The sequence below is a fragment of the Mytilus trossulus genome, chromosome 1 (assembly GCF_036588685.1).
Source record: "Mytilus trossulus isolate FHL-02 chromosome 1, PNRI_Mtr1.1.1.hap1, whole genome shotgun sequence".
Lineage (NCBI taxonomy): Eukaryota > Metazoa > Mollusca > Bivalvia > Mytilida > Mytilidae > Mytilus > Mytilus trossulus.
In genome coordinates this window covers 36,714,362-36,739,687 of record NC_086373.1, presented here as the reverse complement: position 1 = coordinate 36,739,687, position 25,326 = coordinate 36,714,362, and the positions used below count along the sequence as shown (strand labels likewise).

General features: G+C 31.1%; 2 protein-coding genes across 3 annotated transcripts in view; one reads left to right on the top strand and one right to left on the bottom strand.

Moving 5' to 3' along the window:
* Positions 1 to 15,778, bottom strand: part of LOC134723272 (copine-8-like) — a 30,278-nt gene extending 14,500 nt beyond the window's left edge. For both annotated transcript variants that reach the window (XM_063586894.1, XM_063586901.1), the window contains exons 1-12: positions 15,584 to 15,778; positions 13,970 to 14,057; positions 12,455 to 12,558; positions 11,707 to 11,746; positions 10,226 to 10,302; positions 9,540 to 9,571; positions 7,336 to 7,364; positions 6,529 to 6,632; positions 5,374 to 5,478; positions 4,576 to 4,617; positions 4,300 to 4,375; positions 3,710 to 3,763 (exon numbers count right to left, since the gene is read on the bottom strand). In XM_063586894.1, coding sequence (XP_063442964.1) covers positions 3,710 to 3,763; positions 4,300 to 4,375; positions 4,576 to 4,617; positions 5,374 to 5,478; positions 6,529 to 6,632; positions 7,336 to 7,364; positions 9,540 to 9,571; positions 10,226 to 10,302; positions 11,707 to 11,746; positions 12,455 to 12,558; positions 13,970 to 14,057; positions 15,584 to 15,666 — 834 coding nt within the window. In that variant the 5' untranslated portion in view covers positions 15,667 to 15,778. The remainder of the gene's footprint in view (positions 1 to 3,709; positions 3,764 to 4,299; positions 4,376 to 4,575; positions 4,618 to 5,373; positions 5,479 to 6,528; positions 6,633 to 7,335; positions 7,365 to 9,539; positions 9,572 to 10,225; positions 10,303 to 11,706; positions 11,747 to 12,454; positions 12,559 to 13,969; positions 14,058 to 15,583) is intronic.
* A 157-nt stretch (positions 15,779 to 15,935) lies between these two features.
* LOC134723260 (thioredoxin-like protein 4B) lies at positions 15,936 to 19,963 on the top strand. The gene is made up of 3 exons (XM_063586883.1): positions 15,936 to 16,138; positions 17,978 to 18,129; positions 19,649 to 19,963. Exons 1-3 carry the CDS (start codon positions 16,007 to 16,009, stop codon positions 19,812 to 19,814), a joined length of 450 nt encoding a protein of 149 aa, XP_063442953.1. The 5' UTR covers positions 15,936 to 16,006; the 3' UTR covers positions 19,815 to 19,963.
* The last annotated feature ends 5,363 nt before the right edge of the window (positions 19,964 to 25,326 follow it).

Genomic DNA, 25,326 nt, shown 5'->3' with positions numbered 1-25,326 from the left:
TCATATTTTTTAATATATTTTTCTGAATGGCACGACTTCCCAGTAGTACAAGTTAACCTTTTTGGTTCCAATGCCGTGGTACGAGTTAACTTGCTTCCGTATCTTATCACCGTAATTCTAGGAGGAACCCTAAACTGGACCCCTATTGTGTTCACTTATCGCTACACTGACCTTCGGTGCGAAGCTATATATAGAACGGCGGACCAGTTTAGGAGGAACCCCATTTCTTACTCTTTAATTATTGAAGTTCCTTTGGGTCAGAGGGCATGACTCCTTTCCGTACACACTCCTCTGTTTACATTGAGATCGTTCTTAATATAATACGACGTTTATCGGCATTACCAACGTAATAATTCTTTACGAAGACTTCGAAAAGGGAGACAACTCGAAACGATAATATGGAAGATTCCATTTCTGCTGAAGGGGTGTTATAGGTAATTTTTACGATGAAACATTTATTTTGATTTAAATTATGCATATGATTTAAATCAATGCAACAACAATAGCCCTCCATATGCAGACAGACATAGAAAGAATCCCATGAGTTTCAAATTAATCAATGAAGCGGGGAATCACTCAATCTGATACCCCTTGAAATCAGGAAAACTACACGCATGTGGGGTCTCACTAATTAGCGACAAAAAGCGTCAAGAAGCGACAAGAAGAAAGAAAAAAAGTGACAAAAAGCAACAAGAAGCTATTTAGCGACAAGAATACATTTTGTTATCACATACATCAAAATAATTTTTTAGGATTATATTGAAAGATGAAGAAATAAAAAAATTTCGAGGAAGAGATTGTGTACTTTTTATTATCATATTGACAGATGAAGAAATTAAACATATGTAAGAGCAAAGGAAATGTAAACGCTATAAAATGAAATTAAAAACAAAGATTTGTCACCTTCCTTTTGAAGGATTTAATAAAACAAAAACATGAAATATTATTTCCTTCCTAACTGTACAATTATTTTTTCCTGATAGGACCAACATTAGCTGTGGCTTCACTCTAAGGTAATACACAATTAAGAGCATCAAATGAGATTAACTAGGTTTGTGTCCTTTGTTTAATTGCTACAATAACATCCATTAACACCTTCATCAATTACACGCACCAGAATATACAATTATTGTACCGAATAGTGAACACCTGTTGAAAACTCAAGATTGTCATCAGTTTCCTTTAATCTTCAATCTATATGCATAAACATGATAAATATCGTTAAATGAGACAATACACTAAATAAAATGATGAAAAATATTCACATTTTAATTATGTTTTCCTCTTGTTTGATTTCAGTTCTTAATTTGTATTTCACAATTTGTGTATGTATTTTCTGGACAATTATGCACAAATAATGCATTTTGCAAGTTAATTATATATTGTACAAAAAGTTTTAAAAACAAATAAAAAGACAAAATATATTATTGTTCTAAAACACAAGTAAAAGTAATACCATAAAACGACAGGGTAAAGGTAATACTTCCTGTGATACCTTATAAAATATCATGTAAATAAATGTAGCAACTGAATTAGATTTACAAGTTTCATTTTTTTCCCTATCAAAATTAACTTTCCTGTCGTTGAAATTGTTTTCTTTTGCATATTTTTTTAATATTTATTTCGAATAAGTAATATAAATAAAAATAAATGTTTTCTTGTCGCTAAATAGTTTCTTGTTGCTTATATTATTCTTCTTGTTGCTTCTTGACGCTTTTTGTCTCTATAATTCTTTTTGTCTCTAATTAGTGAGACCACGCATGGGCATTAATACATAAACAAACCGCGACTTGCGATTTGTAACAAGAACGTTTATCAAATGAAATGATGAATGGTTCTCAATTTCTTTATGAGAGTACAGTATCAAATATCAGTTTCATAACGGTAAAATATAGAAATACTCCACTTCAGTTCTTGTCACAGAAATAGAATTATCGATCGGCTTTCAGAGAACTCTCGCAAGTTATCAAAATTTGGGAATTCCCTCTGACGTGTTTCTAAATTTATAAAAACACTAAATATAAATACTGTGTAATTCTGATTTTCCGTATTGTTAAAAACACGCATATAAGTCAAGGAAAATATCACACATGAAGATTATGAGTAAAACATTACAGGAAAGTTGTTTATGTTCAATTGTTTTGCTTGTTTTTACCTTTTAAAGCAAGACAATCATAAGAATCTGAGATGTTGCTGAATGTTTAGAATAAAACGAATGACGTGAGGGAGTGTATCATAGGGTCAACGGTAAAAGTCTACAGATTGCTTGACAGCAATCGTATCCCAAAAACAACTGTGTTAATCAATTTCCATAGTAACAGTTTTAATCTATATCATAAAATTATACTTGCTTTTGTGACATTTATAAACAAGAATGTGTTCAAAGTACATGGATGCCCCACTTGTACTATCATTTTCCATGTTCAATGGACCGTGAAATTGGTAAAAAATACTAATTTGGCATTAGAATTAGAAAGGTCATACTATAGGGAACATGTATACTAATTTTCAAGTTGATTGGACTTCAACTTAACTATAAACTACCTTGACCAAAAACTTTAACCTTAAAACTGGGTCCTCCATTTTCTATGTTCAGTGGAATCTAAAATTGGGGTCAAAAGTCTAATTTGGCTTTAAAATTAGAAAGATTATATCATAAGACATGTGTACTGAGTTTCAAGTTGATTGGACTGCAGCTTCATCAAAAACTACCTTGACCAAATACTTTGACCTGAAGCAGGACAGACGAACGAAAGCATGGACGGAATAATGAACAAACGGACGAACGCAGACCAGAAATAAAATGTCCCTCTACTATTGTATGTGGATCGTAGATGGGGCATAAAAACAATATTTTAAGTTTTGCTACTAATTGTCTATTATATATAGTAGATTACAACTTCATGATCGGAGGTAGCACAGTAATCAACAGTGATAGCGACAATGAAATAGAGCCAAATATAGAGGAGCAAGCTGATCTCCTGCGTTTGGAAACACTTAGGTAGACTTAGGTAGGTAGGTATATGTACTTTATTATATTTTCTCACAGTACTGTTAGTTGTCAAAGAATAACAATAATTAATGCATATATTAAATTCTAAATTAACGGCTGTCTGCGCCTGAACATTATGATTTTAGCATCTTTAAGTTTTTACCATCAGCCCCTGTATCAATTTCAACAAAATTTACTTGCAGGTAACACTGAAACTCAATGGTTTCTGTTTGTTACTATAGATCATATTTGTTTTTTGTTTATTGTTTGTAAATAAATCAGATATTTACTGTTCTTGTTTGATTTGTTTTACTTTTGTCATTTCAGGGTCTTTTATAACTTATAATCCTTTTCCTCCATAATGACGCCTTTTGATGCCTGTGTAGTACCTCAGTTGAAACACTTTGACTACAAAGTGTCTGCAGTACACTTAATATAATTTGTATCCAATTTGAAAAGGAATATCATAAAAATATCCGACTCAAATTTATTTGATGAAATATTTGTTTTTTGCAATGCATTAATACTTTAAAATTTTAATGAAGGAAGGGGTAACGCAGTATGGATTTTGCTCATTGCTAAATGCCCTAGGGTGACCAAGAGTTGTAAACTTCTATGCCATTTGGTCTGTGGTCAAGAGTTGTCTCATTGGCAATCATACCTTATTTTTTATATAGGTATGATATATGCCAGTCTCCTACAGTCGTTTCTACATACCTGTCCTGAGTCTACATACTTTTTCTTCTTTTCTTTTTTCTTTGGATTTATAAGCTGCCAAGATAGTAAACAGCAGTGAAAAACTACATATTTAAACAAATTTAGCAAGGTAACAAACCAAAAAGCAACTTAACATTTTTTTTCTTTCTCAAGTGACTTCGTGTATCTATATCAATAAAGACAAGAAAATAATTACAAATAAAAAACAGTCCCTTTCACAAAAATTGTTTCCTCCCTTAATTTTGAATATTTCTTTAATCTGATTTTTTTTTTTTTTTTTTTTTTTTTTTTTTTAGATATATGTAAAAGTGAATACTAAAAATTGAAAAAATATTTGGAAGAAAGACAAAAAAGAAAGAAGATATATGATTTATATAAACAGAAAATAAAAAGTAAAATCACAAAAATACTGAACTCCTAGCTAGATGACCTAGGAAAATTCAAGACAGAAAGTCCCTAATCAAATGGCAAAATTAAAAGCCAAAACAAATTGATATATAAAACAGCCTTTGTGGATTTTTACATCATTCTTTTCTGTACAATTTATGACCAATTTCAATTTCCTACTATCATGAATAATTAGTACCTACACCATACTGATTACTGGATCCTGGTCCTCTACTGATTTCACTTATTGTTGTGGTAAATTCTCCAATCAGATCAACACTGTAAAATGGAAATATATTCATACATAAAAAAAACATGGCAGCTTGCAGAAGACAGTTATTAAGCAGGTTAAAGTTTTGTTCCACTATAAAGAGACAATAAATATAAACCTCAAGTCATTAAACTTTTATCAGACAAAAAGGTACATATTAAAAAAATATGACTAAAGACCTTTCAAATGATATTTATATAGTATTTACCTGCCATCACTGTTCCAGTCATTACATACAACCTTGATTACCCTGAAAAGATATCAAGAACAAATTAAAGAAATGTATCAACAGGAAATTCTGTATTTGCAGTTTAGTTGTATACCTTTTATTTAAGAGATTACCTATCTATTCATATTTCTTATATATATTTCTGAACCAAAAACTGATTTAATTTCCATGTCACCATAGTTACCATATTTTTATAATGTTAATTATGTTCTCTGCTGTTTTATATAACTATATTCTATTATAAATTTCATGTTCCTTACACATGAAAATGTTGTAATTTAAATGTGTTATAGCACAATTGTGCTTATTGCAATAAATGTCTTTCTCTTAATAATATCATATTGTATTTGTTATTTGTATCATTTGAATTCTGGCATGAACTTACATATAGATCATACAGTTTAAGGACATGAGCACTTGAGAAGATTTTTAATGGGTTCTTGCTTAGTTTTCTATTTTCTATGTAGGTTTAAAAGGCTGTTGTTTGTTTTTCATCATTTTTCCTAACATGCCATGATGTTATTTTTTTGTGTTTTTTTTTTCCCCCTTCAATTTAGCAATTTAACTACCTCTTTTTTTTTAAAACTTCATTGCATATTTTGTCAATTTTCTCCACACATAATTGTATTACATAAATATAAATGGTTTTGAATGTAAAATCCTCAAATTCTGAAATAATCACCTGTAGAATTCAAAACCATTTTAAATTTTCAAAATTACATTGTTCATAATCTATAATCTCTATAATAATGAAAAAATACAAAAATGTATATATACCTTGCATGATCTCCATTACATATTGTCTTCACTGGTACAGTAAATGGTTGCCATGTTGGGTTTAATGAGTTTTTAATTACTTCTGTACGATGAACAACAGTAAAACTACAACAGCAAATCAAAGTATTATTAAATAAAAGACAAAAATTTGTGAGGTATTTAAATGTTTTCTTGTGCATAAAAAAATCACAATTTAATACTAATTCTGTGGTCATATAAACACTGTAAAACAAAGAAAAAATGTGTATTATAGTTATTTATAACACAACATTTAATATACATTTGCATACTGTGTATATAAATCATCAAATTTTAATGAGTGATAAAAAGAGACTACAGTATAAAATTGTTTATTTTTACTGTTAAGTCTTAAGAGTCTTTTACTTTATACATTACAGCAAAGTGCATTGAGTGTGTAGGTGAAGGTAATATCATTTTCAGCTTGCTTGCTTGCTGAAGCGTGAAGGTATATACTACCCTCGTTTTGGATTAGTCTAGTCCTACAGACAGATAGATCCATTATCTGTTGGACTAGTCTACTTTTTAAGGAGGGTAGTATACTTTACTGAATAATGACTTCATGGTTCAGCTAGAAAGCAAGCTAGTCAAGGGTATGACCTATCACCTACACACTCAATACATCTCAAAAAAGCATACTGGAATAATTACTCTGCAAAACTAACTTTGAAATTATGGTAATAAGGCAAATAAAATAATACCTGTGTTTCCACTTACACAATGAACAAAAGAATTAGAAGCAGAAAAGGTGTATCATTAAAATATACTTTTAACTAATTATGACAGGACAAAGTCTGACTTTTTTTTCTGTTTCTGTTATGTCATAGTTCTCCTCTTATATTTGATGTGTTTCCCTCAGTTTTAGTTTGTAACCCTGATTTGTTTTTTTCTCTCATTTGATTTATGAATTTCGAACAGCAGTATACTACTGATGCCTTTATTTAACAGTCCATAAACAAGAAGAATTAAATAAAAAATCAGGTAGGCCCTTAAAATTATGGTGAGTCTGGATTAATAGGGAAAATACACAAACATTTAGTTAAAATTGAAAATAAAAATCTAGATCATTTTTCAAGTGACAGTAAAAAACGACTGGATTATTACACGACTAATATTTTTATCTATTCAAATACATACCTGCCATCCTCATTGGATCTTTGAAATTCTAAGTAGGGATCTGATTTTCCAAAGAAATCTTTTTTGTCTAATTTGTTAGCTTTAAACTGTAGTGTGATGATTTCCTGAAAAAGAAAACATACTGTAAAACAACTCATTTTTGTATGCGATTAATTTTCACAAGTAGAACAAAATTAACAATAAAAATCATCCAAGGTAAATTTGAAAATTGCAATTGTTATGTGTTACAAGTATAAAAAGTTATTAAAAAACTATTTTGAAAGTAAGTTAAATCATGCACTGTCATCAGTATTTCTCTTTCAACCATTCATGCTGTGTTAAACAATAATTTCTGGTGTAATTGCGCTAATATTTGAAAATGTTGTCCAAATAAGTATATTCCAATGCGAAAGCTTCTACATGCAATATGATATAATGCAAGGGACAATTTTCATAAAGTTTTGTGCAATATCCCTTTATATGTTTTATAAGATAGTATAAAATTTTACAGTAACATACATAACACCTTGTTCAAAACATACACCTGATATACCTGCAGTAAGGATGGAATGCCTATTTCTGTCATCTTGTTTATCTATTCTTTGATTGGGTGCAAATATCATTTTACTCGAAACTACTCAACTTTAAGGAGAAAGTATAAAATGCATTATCGTTCAAGATGCATCATTTAATACTCATCATACCCTACTTTTAAGAGATATTCATAATGAAGAACAGTCAAAATGTGGATTATTTCATTAGATCTAAGGTTGTCAAGGGAGTCTACACAGCTATACTATGAATATCCTATTTATAGCTTTAACTCACTTTGCAGTTGCTCATTTCTTCTGATCGAACTGAAAATAAAAAAATAAAGCAAACTGGTCAACATTTATTACACATTTAACTTGACCAATATATATATTAAATTAACAAGACATTTGTTTTGATCTTTAGAGTTTCAACTAATGAAACAACAGGTTTAATATTACAGAAAGGATCAACATTTTGTTCACTTAATCAAGTTTCATTTACCATGATGGTCAGAGAAATGAAGGTACCATAAAATATGGGTATACCTAGCTGTCCCTAATCATTGTACAAGAAAATATTGAAGTGACCATTATTGGATCTGTTAACCAATATAACTTAGTAAATGGTATGCAAGACCAAGAAATGCTTTCATTTCTGATTTGTAGCTCCAAGGCATTTTTTTGTCATTTGGCCTTTGTCTTTGTAGTGAATATGAAAATAGGGAGATGAGGTATGATTGGCAATAAGACAACTATACAACAAAGTTAAAATACAGTGGATGTAAGCAATTAAAGGCAACCATATGGCCTTCATCAATGAGAAAAAATCCATAATGTAAAGTCGGCTATAAAAGGCCCGCCAGATATGAGAAATATTAAACAATTCGACCAAGAAACTAACTGTCTATATATATAGCTACATGTACTTGATTACAAAACAATTTAACAATCTAAAATGAAAATGACAGAAGTGAACCAACAACAACCAGTGAACTACATGCTCCTAACTTGGGACAGGCACATAATGAGTGTGCCAGGGTTAAACGTTTTTGTGAGCGGTCAACCTTTCCCCCTTATCTGGGATAATGTCATAACAGCACCTATAAATATCAGGGGAAAGCTTAAAGTTATCAGTTTTGTTAATTTAGAATGCATTCAAGAAAAGGATTGTCCATATAAAGTTGCCTGAAATCTGACACCTCCTTTTCAGCACCCATGACATGACTTAGCCCAGTATTCCCACAAGGAGCAAATAATATGTGAAGACCTTTTTCAACACTACTAATCTCATTGGTTGTGCCACCAATCACCACCCTCTCCTCACCAATTAATATTAACCTCCTGCTCCCCTTTGGCTTTCTCATTTATATTTAGATGTTTATATTTGACTCACTATAGCCCTCACTATCATCTTTCCCCTGCCAATTCTGAACCTTTCCCCATAAAGTAAGACCTCTTGTCCGGCATTTATCATTTTCACTGAACCTGCAAATTTTAGTTTCGTCTGATAACATTTTCACACTGCAATACTAGCAGACGAAGTTTCACTTCCTAAACTACTTTCCATTTCGTTCATTGTTCTCCCGTACATCCATAGCCCTATCTGCTTATTTCACCCGATACTAAATCAAAGTGTATGTGTCACCCGAGTACCAGCATTTCAAAGCCATATCTCTGTTCCCTCGAAATCGAGAATTGTTTTTGTAGCAAAGCCATGAACGCGAAAAAACTTACTTGTCTAGTTCCGATTTTTGGGGGGAATCAAAGGCTTTAAAAAGATCGCCATCATATGTATTTAAGATATATTGAATCATTTATTTTATTATATATTTAAAACTACCTAAGAATTATAAAGGGCTTCATCAAAACACAGAAAACAGCTGTATTCCACTCCTCGTTATCGAGAGGAGCCATTTTGAAACCCCACATGACCTCAAAACGTGTTTCCGGTTCTAATTTTAGAAAATAAAATTTTCCGATTTGATTTATTTACTTTTCACGATGTTTTTAATGCTGTTGAAGAACTGAAATAATACCCTCAGATATCGTAGATTTTAATTGAAACATTGATTTTAACTGTTAAGAACGGTAAATAGCGGAAAATTGCGGCTTTTGTTGGGACAACATTTATGTATCCTGAAAGATACACTCGCCCTGCGCATCGTGTATCCTCAAGGATACATCCGCCCTGCGCATTGTGTATCCTCAAGGATACACTCGCCGCGAAAGGGTTAAAGCTTGCTGTTTGGTGTGAGCCAATGCTCTATGTTGAAGACCATACTTTGGCCTGTAATGGTTTACATTTACAAATTATGACTTGGATAGAGAGTTGTTTCATTGGCACTTATATTCTTATACCCCATTTCATATCTACATAAACTATTTGTGACATGAAATTTTAACTCAAACACATAAATTATTTGTGACATGAAATTTTAACTCAAGGATATAAATTATTTGACACATGGAATTTAATATTACAATGACATATTAACTTACTGATAATGTCTCCATTCTTTGCTACTGGTCCCCTATAAAATATGAATGATATATTTAAAATAATTACTACAAGTTATATTTTTGAGTACAGAATATTCTAAAATGTGCTCGTGTTCTGAGAAAAAAGACTTTTTCTACACAGATTCTCTTTATAAGTTAAAAGAGGAAAACGTTTGAAAATGTAAATATTTGTTTCAGTATAAACTATTCAAACCAGTATCATGGTAATTTCTATTCTATTAAAGAAGCAATAAATATTTCTCACAGGATATTCAAACCTTTTAACTTTTATTTATTTAAGGTGGTACCCAACACTTGCACTTAAATTAATTTGCCTTGTTTAATTTTCATAAAATTTTGTCAAAGTACTTACTTTGACCCTTTATCAAAAATATAAAAATTTCAAAAATTTGGAACCAACCATTTTGTCTGAAAAATTACACTAATTATATAGCAGTTTGACAAACACCAATTTTGATCATTGAGAAGCTAAATATTCCTTTTACAACACACTGTAATTAAAACATTTAGCTGAATTTACAGAGTTATCTCCCTGTAGTGTTAGGTACCACCTTAACTTTTATGTATACTGTTTGACTTAATTTTTAAGCAATTAAGGAAGAGAAAAGTATTTCAAGAATACTACAGTACTTCTTAGGATGACAGATACATGTTTGAAATCTTACGTAAGTGGTCTCTTCATGACACCATTTGGAGATCCAACAATTTCTCCTAATGATACTTCTATTCTTCCAATAAAATCCTAAAAATTAAACACATTCATTATTGTAACCTCTACTTGCCAAGTTTTAAAAAAAAATATGGTATTAAAAAAATGAGTAGATGTTCCTGTGTCATCTGGTTTTATAGTGAACCCAATAGTACTTTTCCACAGATTCATCTGATAGTTACCTGTCCATTTAAACTTTTGGCAGTTCTTTTGTCCCATTGAACAAATACAACAGGTATTGTTCTCTGTGTTGTACAAACTCAAATGCAGGTTTTTTAAAAATAGTAAACATGTTATTTCCATCTATTTAGCAGATACATTTTTGACTCAGGTATATTAATCAATGGGTGATAGATTTCTCTTTGAAGAAATTTAAAGGTCCCAGTGAATAAACTACACAGAGAACAAAACACGTTGTAATTGTTCAATGGGACAAAAGAACTGGTTTGCAATACACATGCCATAAAAATTCTTTTTTATTTTGTAATATAAAATACTACTGCAATTATTACAGATACATGTAATAAATTGAAATTTAATTGAATATGTTGATTGTTGCTAGCTTAATTTTCAGTGGCAAATATTTTGTGCTTTTATATATTCTTATATAGCCTGAGTGCTGGTAAGATCTGAGCTTGATGCAACAATCATTTGCAACAGTCAAATGAATTCTCCATTGCTCCTGAAGTTTTCATACATTTTTCCGAAGTAGACGGTATAGTTTCGGTTTGTGCACTTTGAACTTAAGGACGCTTCACTATGGCAACAGACTACGCATGCTCGAAAATCCTTTCTGTGATTGGACAAAATGCTGTTATGGTGGCTGATTTGGTTGTGTTTGAAAAAAACGTCTCGAAATTATATCGTGATGGAAAGCAAGTGAAAAACTATAAATATTTGAAGTAGATCTTACAAAGAGTTTTATTTCTATTAAAATAATTGTTTCTCCAATAGCTCTCTGCATCCATGACAGCTGTTTATTCGGGACAATTATATAATTTTTAATGTACACTTTGTTGTACGAACATACATGACTTTTAGAACGCACCTACGCATGTGAGATTTCCGCGGGGTTTTGGTGAATGTAAACAGAAAGATACTACTTATACTACCAATAGTTTCTAGCTTTGTTAACCATGAATTAAGTTTAATGTAAACAGAAGTAAATGTATATTTGTTTCTTTTTATTTGCACTGGATTTTTGAAAAATAAAATTTTTAGGTGTCATCACAATATTCTTATATAGTATTGCCTTAATATAACCAGACTTAGTAAAGAATTTCTTGTAGTTACATTCAGATGGAGATTTTATTAAATAAGTCCTGCATCATTAAGTCATTGTGCTTCTGAAGGTTATCGAAATGATAGTTTTAAACATATACTCAAATTTAAATACGTCGGATATCTTTTTTTTAAAAAGTTCTTGTTATAACTTACATGTGCATCTAGTCTGGCTGTTTTTGCATCTACATCATATCTACAAATAAAGAATATTTTATTAATATGTAAACAGTGTATTTCTTACAATATATACCAATAATTAAGACTAATTCATTGCTGTTTACTTCATGTTTCTTTAGAAAGATAATGGATGCTAACAAAGCTCTGAGAATATCCTCCCAAAATGCAGGTAGTTTACTTCAGAATTAACTACAGTTGTCAAAATAATATAAGACTGTATTTTGCAGGTTAACCTCATCTATTATATAAATTAGTACAACAGACAAACTTATATGTACAACCCTTTGCATTCTACATAAGAATTGAATGCTTCTTTTTGTAAATTTATTTGGGTGTAAAAGCGTTGACTGAAGTACATTTTGTATGAAGCACTGAAGTATTATAATGAAACATACATCTTATGTTATTATTGTTAAATGCAATTCCTAAATTTAAAAGCCTTATTTTAAGGAAAACAACCTGTTATACTATTATGACAACAATGCTTAATAACACATGTCCATAAATTTCAAGTGCACTAAAATAATGTTTTGGGGAATAAATTTCTCAATTCAATTTATGGATTTTCACACAGGCTTTTTCTCCATCTTTTACAAAGCTTTTCAAACCCGATTATTTCTTTGGGATGATTAGTTATATAATTTGAGCATGACTTTAGACAACACAAAACCCTCCCCACCCTCCCTTTCCAAAGCGTACTGGGTTAACATGAATTTATCCTTACACTTCAAATTTTAGTTTTTGACTTTCTTCAAAAAAATAGTTCATCACAAACTTCTTCACAAAATCTGGATTCAAGTTATCCTGAATGACCTCTGACCTTCCAAACTGAAAAATATATTAAAACATAAAAATACAATCTAGTTCAATCATACCAATTTTTCCACATTCTTTTAATAGTTCAAAAATCAACCTATTGGAATTAACAAAAATTAACAACAGTTTTTTTCTGAGAGAAAGTGCACTTAATATCTACCAAGAAATAGACTTGATACATTAACGTTGGAAAGACCTTAATAATGTAATGCATTTATCGAATGGCTATTATTTATTTTGATTTTATTGAACCATAAAAACTAATTTTTGACTCTTCACATTGAATAATCCGCGAAGCGAATTATGTAAAATGTGAAGAGTCAAAAATTAGTTTTATGGTTCAATAAAATCAAAATGAATTATTGCCATTCATTATAAATAAATTTCTATAAAAAATAAGGCTCAAAGAACTTTTTATATTATTTATATTAACAATAACAACCGTACACACATGTTGGCGTATGAATACACAACTTCAGAGTGGGCGTGTCCCATCAAAATTGACAACATTGAAAATAAAACTAATAATCTTAACCAATCAGAAGACAGTAAAAACACCCAATTTATTTATAACAAGGTAAAACAATTTTACAGCAAACCATTTATTTTGCTTTTTGTGAAAAATAGTAATTGATCTATCATTCTTTGGAATTGCACTTTTCTTGACATTGCCAAATTGACACTTTTATATTAAAGCTTTTGAAAGACACAATGTTTTCTATATGATTGATAGATGGTATTATTTCATATATATAGCAACAGTCTTCAGTTAAAATATTTTTAAATTTTCTATGTACAGAAGTACTAAGTTTGGTAAGGCATTTTTGCGCCTGTCCCAAGTCAGGAGCCTCTGGCCTTTGTTAGTCTTGTATTATTTAAATTTTAGTTTCTTGCGTTCATTATCACTGAACTAGTATATATTTGTTTAGGGGCCAGCTGAAGGACGCCTCCGGGTGCGGGAATTTCTCGCTACATTGAAGACCTGTTGGTGACCTTCTGCTGTTGTGTTTTTTTATTTTGGTCGGGTTGTTGTCTCTTTGACACATTCCCCATTTCCATTCTCAATTTTAATCATTAAACTACGTTAATTATTACTGTGTTTTATTTCGTCATGGTCCTTGTTATAATAAAAAAAAATATTTACACATACTTTAACTATAATATATTTGTACAAGTGTATGTATGTCATCATATTTATTTTTCATCACATCTTATCAAGTTGTATTGAACGTTATTATCATACATGACTTTTTATCCTAATGTATGCAATATATGTTTGCATTTTGTTTGATTTTCATGATGAGGGGCTCAGGGAAGATCAGTTATATAGCTAACTGTGTAACCCTCTTAAAATAAAGTATTGTTGTTGTTATTGTATCAATTATATTTATGATATCAAACTTTCAAGCATAAATAAGCTTACTTCATAGTACTGATCCGATTTTGAATCTTTACAAAATACTACTACCATTGGATCAGACTTAGACAGCATATCACAATCTCTTAAACTCCTGAAAAAATAGTATTGCATATTATTAAGGAAGAAGGAAGACAGTAAAATAATAACCTCTGCACACGTGGACTCAACATAATCATAGCTGTAACAGTAAAGTTCTACTTTTGGTGTGATTATAATTTTTCCACTCTCTGTGAATGCTGTGGTATTGTCGATTGATTTTAGGTTATGTTAAAAGAAAAGGAAGCTACAGATGTTTCACTCGTATATCATGGTAGAATGGTTATGAAGGCTGCATTCCTCTGTTTTTTTCAAAAAGTTTTATTAGTTTTATATTGTACAAGACCTGCATGTCTAGTCAAGTTAGATGTAAATGAATATAACATGTATAAAACATGGATGTTTCTGAGTTAATATGCTAGTTATAAATCTTTGTACAAATGCAAGTATAGTCTGACATGGTCAAAGTACATTTCCTGACATGTTTATCAAATCATGAAATATTTAGTTTCACCACCAGTCAACTTGACATTTATAACAGAATGAGATGGAAAAAAATGAAGCACATGTATTGTGATATAGTTCAAAAGTTAAAGCATTTTATTTAAAACCAGAATGTACATTATCTTGATGATGTATGATGACCTTTTGCATTAACAAGTGACAACAATGGTAACTTTTCTGAATAAATTAAGTTACTACATTTGAAACACTCATATTCCTGTGACTAAATTGTTTTCCTTGAACATGTTAAATAGTAGATATTAAGTAAGCCATGGCCATAATCAGTTGCATTAATGTTATGAAGCACGTCTTCATGTTCTTTATCTCCTTCAATTTGAATGGTGCATAAAAACAAAGGTTGAGGGCTCAACAAGTCCCAGAAAAATGCCAGAAAAGGCAAAGTAATTTTGTAATATGAATCGTGCTCTCTTTGTTTACCATTGCCTACTCTAGCTACATGTATATAGCAACTCTTCTAAAAAAAAACACAGTGGTACATGTACATTTTGTAGTTACTGATAGGATTTCTTGCCAAGGTACAAAAAAAGTATACATGTCATGTATGTTAATATACAAAATGTAAGGGTATGATGATTCTTGATGTGGGAAGTGTGATAGGGCTACTTCTCTTGAATATGAATCCTTGAATATTAGATATTTGGTCAGTCGTAACTGGTTTAGCTACATAAAATGTAAGGAAATGTTCATTAAGTAATTAACTCTGACAGTTGTAATAAACACTGCCATGTAACACAGAAGTCCCGGGTTCATGTTAAGGGGGAAACAATGTAATTTAGCAATATGATAGATACACTCCGGCTGAATGGACTGATAAGAGATTTTAAATGTATTTTGGTACCACACCCCTTTTGATCCAGGCAAGATTTCACACAAATTTCAAACATTTTGCATGTTGGTTCAATATATGTATATTCTGAAAACTATCGACAGATGCCCTGGGCTTAGTACATGTAAATGTGAAAATATATAAAATATATGTTCTGACAACAAAATCAAATGTGCCTTATTGCTTATGTGTCATTATGTGTTTTGTCATGTATCATTAACATTCATTACCTGCATGATACACTGATTTCTACTTGAGATGATGGAACTGCCGATGAGCCGGCTTGAAATTGTTGTCCTTGTGGGTATGCCATAACTACTTAAATAAGTTAATTACGAAGTAAAAAAGTATTTTGAAATTTTTAAGTTAATTTTGTAAACAGGAAGTACGCAATTCTAATTTTAGCTCTAGTCGGTTGCGGTATGTATTTCCGAATGTACAATTTATGACGTTTCCTATCTTTAATAAAATGATCGAAATATAAAATAAATTTTATTTGGTTATTATTTGTTAAATGCATAATATCTAATTCGATAAAACTTATCAAAATTTATCTTATAATTGACAAGTGTATAAAAATACCTTGTTTTTTTCAATGACACAAGTGACTATAGTGCTAAATCGAAAGAAGAAACAGAAAGTAGAGATGTGAAATGAGTTTTATTATTCCTCAGCTATCCACAAAACAGGAGGTTGATGAAGTCATTAGGAAAACAGAAGATGTGGTTCTTGTTTTGAGATTTGGCCGAGAAAATGATGTCACTTGTATGCAACTAGATCATATAGTAAGAAAATTATTCAGAAATGTATTTTGCAGTGTTGACTCAATGACTGTTGTGCAAATTAATCCTGAATTAAGGTTTGTTACTGAAAGAAAAAAACAACATAAATAATAATATATTCTTGTCCTGATCCAGTAAATATTAATAACCGTAGAGTAGACTGTCTTATGTATGCTGATGATGTAGTAATTTTTTCAGAAACACAGGAAGGCTTGCAAAAGAGAATTAATATGTTACATGAATATTGTGTAGAATGGTGTTTTGATGTAAATTTAAAAAAGACAAAAAGTATAATTTTTAACAAGCTAGGAAAATTTTTAAAATGCTGTTTACGTTTTGGAGGTAAAGAGATTGAAAGTGCAAAATTATATAGATATCTTGGAATCACATTTACATCTAGTGGTCTATTTAAGCAGTGTAAAGATGAATTATACAACAAATCTTTAAAAGCTTGTTTTAAGCTACAGAGATGCTTGTCATCATCTAACCCTAGTATTGCCACTTTTTTACATCTTTATGATCATACAATTAAACCCATACTATTATATGGCAGTGAAATATGGGGAATGTTTAGAACAGATTCAGCTGCTTGTAAAAAAGATAATGATTATATATTAGAAAAAGTCTTTGGTCAGGATTCTTCTGAAAAATCTCACACAAAATTTATGAAATACATTCTTGGTGTAAACAGAAAGTCAAGTAATATAGCTGTAATGTCAGAGCTTGGTAGATTTCCTATGTATTTTACTATAATTTTATCAATGTTAAAATATTGTCATAGACTGGAACATTTGACAGAAGGACTATTATATGATGTGTTTATATGTTGTAAACAGTTACATAGCTCTAATGTAAATACATGGTATTCTAGTATAGATTATATTCAGAGAGAAATTGAATTACCAAATTTTGACCAATCAATTGGTTCTTTATGTCAGTATGTTAAAAATAAACTATGTAAAAGTTATGTCACTTTTTGGAATAAACTGAAGTATCAAACAATTAACTCTGAAAAAGGGAAGCTTGGTACTTATTTTTCCATAAAAAAATTGTTTTAAAAAAGAAAAATATTTAGAATTGCAGGTCAATTTGTAAATTAAGAATAAGTGCTCACTCTTTAAAAATTGAGACAGACAGATATTCAAAAAAGCATATAGAAAGATCTGAGCGTCTTTGTACTAATTGCTCACTTGGTAAAGTTGAAGATGAGCTTCATTTTTTATTAGAATGCACTCATTATGATATTCAAAGGGACGATTTTTTTCAAGACATTTCTAACAATTGTTATAATTTTATAAACTTAAATAAATCTTCAAAATTTTTATGGCTCTTGACCCAAGAAAATGTTACTCTTATGGAAAAACTGGGTTGTTATATTTGTGACTGTTTTGAATTAAGGAGATCAGGCATGAACACTGACATTAAGTCAAGTAAATAATTTGAAAATAAATACATATGCATGTATAATGTAATTTTATTATTCTTTTATTCACAATATATATGTGGTTTTTAGCTTGATTCTGACCAATGCCTAGACTAATCAATCGAGAAATGATGTAGGACCAATTAACTCCATTAGATTTTTTAAGTTTTTTGTTTGAAATACATTAGAATGAAATAGCCCAGATGTTCTGGTACAATAATTTAATGTGCTTTGAATATCCCATGTATTGTACATCATTTTTTTGTACATACTGAGAAAGGTATATGCATATTATTATTTTTATTAGTTCTCCAGCCACATGTTGCCAGGAAGTATTAAAAATTGTGTTATGATGCTGTGTATGTAATTTTACGTGTACTATAACATGCTATAATCTTAGATTTTTTTATTCATTGTAGTTGTCAAAGCTTATTCCAGAGTTGAGGAAAATGGCAGCAATTTATACAGTAGATGTTGATAGTATTCCAGTCTACACCAGATACTTTGACATAACACTTATACCATCAACTATCTTCTTTTTCAATGCACAGCATTTAAAAGTTGATTGGGGGTAAGATCTAAGAAAAGAAAATATTGGATAATAAAAAAAAACAAGTTCCATGAAACTAATGTTTCATCCATCTTATAGCATTTCTTTTTGATTTGAAAAGAGAAAAAGGTTTATGATATGAATGACAACAGCGGTAATGGCTGAGTAATGATAAATATTTTTTATGAATGATGACAGCATGACAAGGGTAATTACTAATAATTTAGAACTAGAAATGATTGTCCAATTTGAGTTATCTCCCATATTATTTTGATGGATTCGTTGGCACTCATACCACATATTCTTATTTCTTTCATGTACAATTTTGGAGAGTGTCCTTTTTTGAATATGTACACTGACCAAGGAGAGTGTCACACACTTCTTAGTGCCTCTAGAAAAAAAAAATTGTGGTTGTGTCATGAAAAGCATATTATCTGAAGAGAAATTGTAAACAGCAAGACAATAACTACAAGAAAATATCTTTATGGAAATTTAATTAATTAGTATTTGAGTAATAATCTTTGAAAAATGGAATCCAAATTATATCATTTTACCAGATGAGCAGTTCAGGGTCCTAGGATTCTCTAGTTTTTCAGTAGAGTTCTTTTATCATGTTTATAATTTCCTGCTATCATTTTTTTGTGAAAAAAAATGTTACTGTGCAGTAAAACCTGTGCCTAGAGATATGTTTACTTGAGTTGAATCAATGTATAAATATAAAGCCATTTCAGGTTTGATGTGGAACATTGAACATAATGCTTTATCTGGAGAGGCCATATTTATGTACTATAAAAAAACAACAATGTTGAACCAAACTTTGAAAGGTGTGAATTGGCTTTTTGTAAAGCAATGCTTGTAATCACACATATCCAGCATATCCATTCAACAAGAAGCCTTGGCTCACACCAAACAACAAGCTATAAAGGGCCCCAATAATGACAAGTGTAAAACCATTCAAAATGGAAAAAAAATGCATTAATAAAGAGAAACACTTATGAACTACTTCATCAAACCACACCCACTGAACATCAATTTTGTATATTGAATTAAAAAGTAAAATAACAAAATTACTGAAATGCAAGGAAAATTCAAAATAGATGAAAGTCTATAATCAAATGACAAAATCGACAGGTCAAACACATCAAACAAAAGGTTAACAACTGTAGAGTTTTACATGATATATCTGTGTTTAAGGAGGCACAAGGGTATACAAAATTCAACAAAAATTAAACATAATTTTTTTCATCACAAATTTTATTTATTACACTATTAGTTGTTGTTACTTTATGATATGGGAAAAAAAGTACCTTAACAATAATGCATGCTTATTTCAAAGGCAGATTGTGAGCTTAAATGAACAGTGATTGCATATTTTTATTTTATTTTTCTATTGAATATAGGATATAGGATAAAGTTTATTTAATTAATTAAAGAAAAAAATAGCCAAATCCTATATTTCAAAAAAAATAATTACATTTTATACCCCAGAGCCCCCTTAATGAGGAAACATTTGATATTGGAATATATTATTTCTTTACAGGACTCCTGATCACACCAAATTCATTGGAAGTTTTAAAACTAAACAAGATTTTATAGATGTTGTGGAGATGATCTTTAGAGGTGCAATGAAGGGCAAAGTGATGATCAAAAGTCCATTAGATCAAGAAAATATTCCAAAATATGACCTTGTGTATAAAGATATATAGAGCTGATAATCTATATGTGATATTTCACAAACATTGTGTATTTGTTTATTATCCATTGCTGGCAGGTCAGTGAATAGAAGTTTAGAAGAGATGTAAGCCAGTTACTCATAAGTGAAAAAATTGAAAAATAAAATGAACCAATTTTACAATGAATTTTCATTATCATAATTATGATTAATACAGTTATAAGATTTGATATGAGTACCAATGAGACATCTCTCCATCCAAGGCAACACTTTGTGTAAAGTAAACCATTATAGGTAATAATACACTCAGCCTTATCTCACACTGAACAGCAAGCTATTAAGGATCGTGAAATAACTGTAAAACCATTCAAAAGGACAACCAATGGTCTAATTTATATGAAAAACAGGAAACACATTCAAAAGGAAAAGCAATGGTCTAATTTATATAAAAAACAGGAAACACATTCAAAAGGAAAACCAATGATCTAATTTATATAAAAACAGGAAACAAGAAACACTTATGAACCACATCAACAAACGACAACTGCTGAACATGCTTGTATTGTCATATTTCCTGTTACAATGATACATTCCAAATTCCATCCAAGCACAAGCCAGTGTTAATGCTTATTGTCCATTAGTACATAACATGTCCCTGGAAGGATTTCCGACTGAATTGTCACCTGTATATTTAACATTTTCCTTGTGAATCTGTGGTTAATTCAATTCCAATCATTTGCACATAATAAGTACCTGGGAAGATATAAGATTATTGGCTTAGATCTGTTGTCTTGCTTTTTATTTCTATTTCTTTTCTCTCTTGGTTTGTGGTGCGTTATCTCTGATCTCTATGCAAGCTCAGGTTATTGCTAATGTTATAATATTTGAACACATAGCAAATACCCAGAAAGATATCAAAATATTTCTCTCAGCTTCTCTTCTCTGGCCTTTTCCAAGTTTCAGTTTTTTTTTTTTTTTAAATGTTATTTTCATATCCCCTCTCTCTAGAAAGATATCCAATTGTTGGCCTAAATCTGGTGTCTAGATCTTTTTTATCTCTTTTTCCGCTTCTCTTCCTTGGCTTTTTCGAAGTTTCGGCTGTATTTCTCCAAAGATGTTATTTAACTCCCCTCTCCAACCACAGACTTATGCTAATGTAAATTTATCATTAGCACTTAGAAAGTACCCGGGAAGATTTCAGATTCTCTGTGACTTTGTTCTTCTGATGAATATTTCGTTCTGACAGTTTTTCACCGAAATCTTTGTAATTATAAGACTGAGGTGTCAACACTTGATAATTGTCATATTGCATCTCTTGACTGAGCTTCTGATGTTTGAAGACCATGTGAGAAAGTCGTCCAATTTTGAGTAATGTCATAATTGATGAGATCGATGATTGTATCCCAAGCCAAGTTTCCACCATTTTCGCCGACAATAAACACGAATATTTTCAAATGGGATATTTTAAACCACAGAAATGAATATAGTTTTTTCTTACACACTTGGTATATTTGAAACCTAGCCGAAGGATGTGATGTTTTCAGACCAAAATAAATGATGACATTTAAACTTGTCTCCTAGTACACATTAATGCTTGTAAGTATACTTAAACTAGCACATAATAAGTACTTGAGGACAAATTTAAGATCATTCATTTGTTGTCTTGATAATTGCTGTCTATGTCTATTCAATCCACCATTTTCTACATTAGAAAATTCCTGTTCCAAGTCAGGAATATGACAGTTGTTATCCATTCGTTTGATGTGTTTGGACTTTTGATTTTGCCTTTTGATTTTGGATTTTCCTTTTTGAATTTTCCTCGGAGTTCAGTATTTGTGTGTTTTTACTTTTCCCTCCTCGTCTGTGGTGTTATTTCGATGATCTCTCTCCAAGCACAGACTAGTGCTAATGTTATAATATCATAAGCACATAGTAAGTACCTGGAATGATTTCAAAAATATGTTACGGCTTCTCTTCTCTGGCTTTTCGGCTGTATTTCTCCAAAGATGTTATTTCCCGATACCGTCTCCAAGCACAGACTAGTGCTAATGTACATTTATCATCTTAGTTAGTACCCAGGAAGATTTCAGATTCTCTTTGACTTTGTTCTTCTGATGAATATTTCGTTCTGACATTTTTTTCACCAAAATCTTTGTATTTAAAGACTGAGGTGTCAACACTTGATAATTGTCATATTGCATCTATTGACTGAGCTTCTGAAGTTTGAAGAGCATACGAGAAAGTCGTCCAATTTTGAGTAATGTCATAATTGATGAGATCGATGTTTGTATTCCAAGCCAAGTTTCCACTATTTTTGCCGACACTAATCACGAACAAATGGGATATTTTAAACCATAGAAATGAATATTGTTTTTTTTGTTGTTACACACTTGGTATATTTGAAACCTAGCCGAAGGATGTGATGTTTTTCTACCACAATATATGATGACATTTAAACTTGTCTCCCAGTACAGACTAGTGCTTGTAACTATTCTTAAACTAGCACATGATAAGTACTTGGGGACAAATTTAAGATGATCATTCATCAACCTGTTTCTTTTGCTTGTGTAGAAAGACATCCATGACCTTTGATACGATGATACTTTCCAAATTCCCTCCAAGCACAGGCTAGTGCTAATGCTTATTGTCCATTGGCACATAACATGCCCATGGAAGGATTTTGGACTGACAGGCTAGTGCCAATTTTGTTAATCGTTTGGACATAACAAGTACCTGGACAGATATCAGATTGTTGGCATAGATCTGTTGTCTTGATAATTGCTGTCTAGTTTCTTTTCATCTTCGTCTTATTTTTATGATCTCTCTCCAAGCACATACTAGTGCTAATGTTACAATATTATTAGCAGGTAGCAAGTACCTGGAAAGATTCCAAAAATATTTTCTCGGTTTCTTTTTTTCTCGGTGTTTTTTTTTTCAAAGTGTCGGCTAACAAAATCACAAATATATTCAAGACAAAAACAATCAAAACCAAGGAGTAAACAAAGACTCATAAAACTAAAAGACTCCACTATAAACCGTGAGTGAAACCAGGTGCTCCCGAAGGGTAAGCATTTCCTGCACCGTATACGGTACCCGTCGTGTTATTTCTTTGTTCAGTTTGGTAATGATGGAAGGTTATTATGGCTGAGGAAGAATATCATATATGATTTCTGACACTTTTTTTGTCATAATGGCCAATCAGCTCATGGCTCTTGAGTCATGACCTTAATTTGATTGATTCATAGCCCTGTCTTAGCAACTTTTGAGAAAGCAGTATTCCTCGTTCAACAAAATCAACATACTTTGAGCTAGACACATATACTCCATATGGTGGTGCCGCTTGGATGCTGCTACACAGGAAATGAAAATAAATAAACTCATCATAGTAAGTTGAATATAGGAAAATTAAAATCATCGCGTTTGTCATAAATTTTGGTATTCAACCTACCATCAGTAGTCATTTCGAGAAAAAAAGGTATAAATATGAAGCAGATTTACCTGTGTCAAATGTGTTATCTTAAACCATAGTAATCAGTTCTTATCATATTTTTTTTACAAACTTCAGATATTTTATATTTAACTTAGGCTAAGAATCTAATGTTTTCCACCAAAAAAACGATGACTTTTAAATTTGTCTCGCATCATTTTTTCTCTCACGTGTAAGATTTGTTTTTACTGTAGTAATTAAAGTATGATAATTTTTATGGTGGTTTATCACTGCTTACATCATTGTGTTAGTAAACTCTATTTGATACCAATTTGTTTTAATTTTTTTTTGATGGATTCACTTTATGAAAAAGATTTTCTTAGATCATTAGGATCTGGATAGGAAGTCGCTCGTTTCTGTATTATTCAACCTTTTTAACCGTTTTCTCTATTCTTTATTCATTTTAACTATTTGTATAAATTCTTTATATTTGACTTCCCATTATTCTCTGTTGTTTATTGTGTAGGCCCGTTTCTCTCTCTTTTCTAGCATTCATTTTAGCACACCTGGCCCAAAGGGCCAAGTCAGCTTTACTCATCACTTGGCGTCTGTCGTCCGTCGTCGTCCTGTGTCCGTCGTCGTTAACTTTTACAAAAATCTTCTCTTTTGAAACTACTGGGCCAAATTTAACCAAACGTGGCCACAATCATCATTAGGGTGTCTAGTCTACAAATTGTGTCCGGTGACCAAGCCAACCAACCAAGATGGCCACTAGAAATAGAACATAGAGGTAAAATGTAGATTTTGGCTTATATCTCTGAAACCAAAGCATTTAGAGCAAATCTGAGAGGGGTAAATTGTTCATCAGGTCAAAATCTAAATACCCTTAAAAAATTCAGATGAATCGGACAACCCGGTGTTGGGTTGCTGGCCCTGAATTGATAATTTTAAAGAAATTTTGCCGTTTTTGGTTTTTATCTTGAATATTATTGTAGATAGAGATAAACTGTAAACAGCAATAATGTTCAGCAAAGTAAGATATACAAAAAAGTCAACATGACCAAAATGGTCAATTTTCCCTTAAAGAGTTATTGCCCTTTATAGTAATTTTTCAACAATTTTTGTAAATTTTTGTCATCTTTTACAAAAATCTTCGCCTCTGAAACTACTGGGACAAATTTGACCAAACTAGTCCACAATCATCATGAGGGTATCTAGTTTAAAATATGTGTCCAATGACCCGACCAACCAACCAAAATGTGTGCCATGGCTAAAAATAGAACATAGGGGGTAAAACGTAGATTTTGGCTTATAACTCTGAAACCAAAGCATTTAGAGCAAATCTGACATGAGGTAACATTGTATATATCAAGTCAACATCTATCTGTCCTGAAATTTTCAGATGAATTGGACAACTGGTTGTTGGGTTGCTGCCCTCCCAATTGATAATTTATTAAGAAATTTTGCGGTTTTTGGTTATTATCTTGAATACTATTATAAATAGAGATGAAATGTAAACAGCAATAATGTTCAGCAAAATAAGATCTAATAATAAATCAACATGACCCCAATGGCCAGCTGACCCATCAAGGAGTTATTGCCCTTTATAGTCATTTTTTAACAATTGTCATTGATTTGGTAAATCTTTTCCTCTCTATCTAAAAGGGCCAAGTCCATATAGATAGCGGAAATTGTAAGTAGCAAGAATATTCAGTAGAGTAAGATCTACAAACACATCACCATCACCAAAACACAATTTTGTTATGAATCCATCTGTGTCCTTGGTTTAATATGCACAAAGACCAAGGTGGGCGACACAGGCTCCTTAGAGCCTCTATTTCAATTTTTGCAAATTTTTCTCCATTTTGAAAAACCACACCAAGAACTTCATACATGGCGGTCAAATTGGTCCACTTACGTTTTTTCTTAAAGGGGCACTAGCTGTCAGAATCGTGTTCACCGATTTGACCCTAAATTCTCCTATTTGATTTATAACAATTTAAAACATTTATCCAAATTATAAAAAAAAGTATAAAATAAACTATTTGCAGGGCATGAACTCAATTAAATGTAGCTTCGTTTCGTGTTTTAGAACTCCGACGACCATATCAGCGACTGT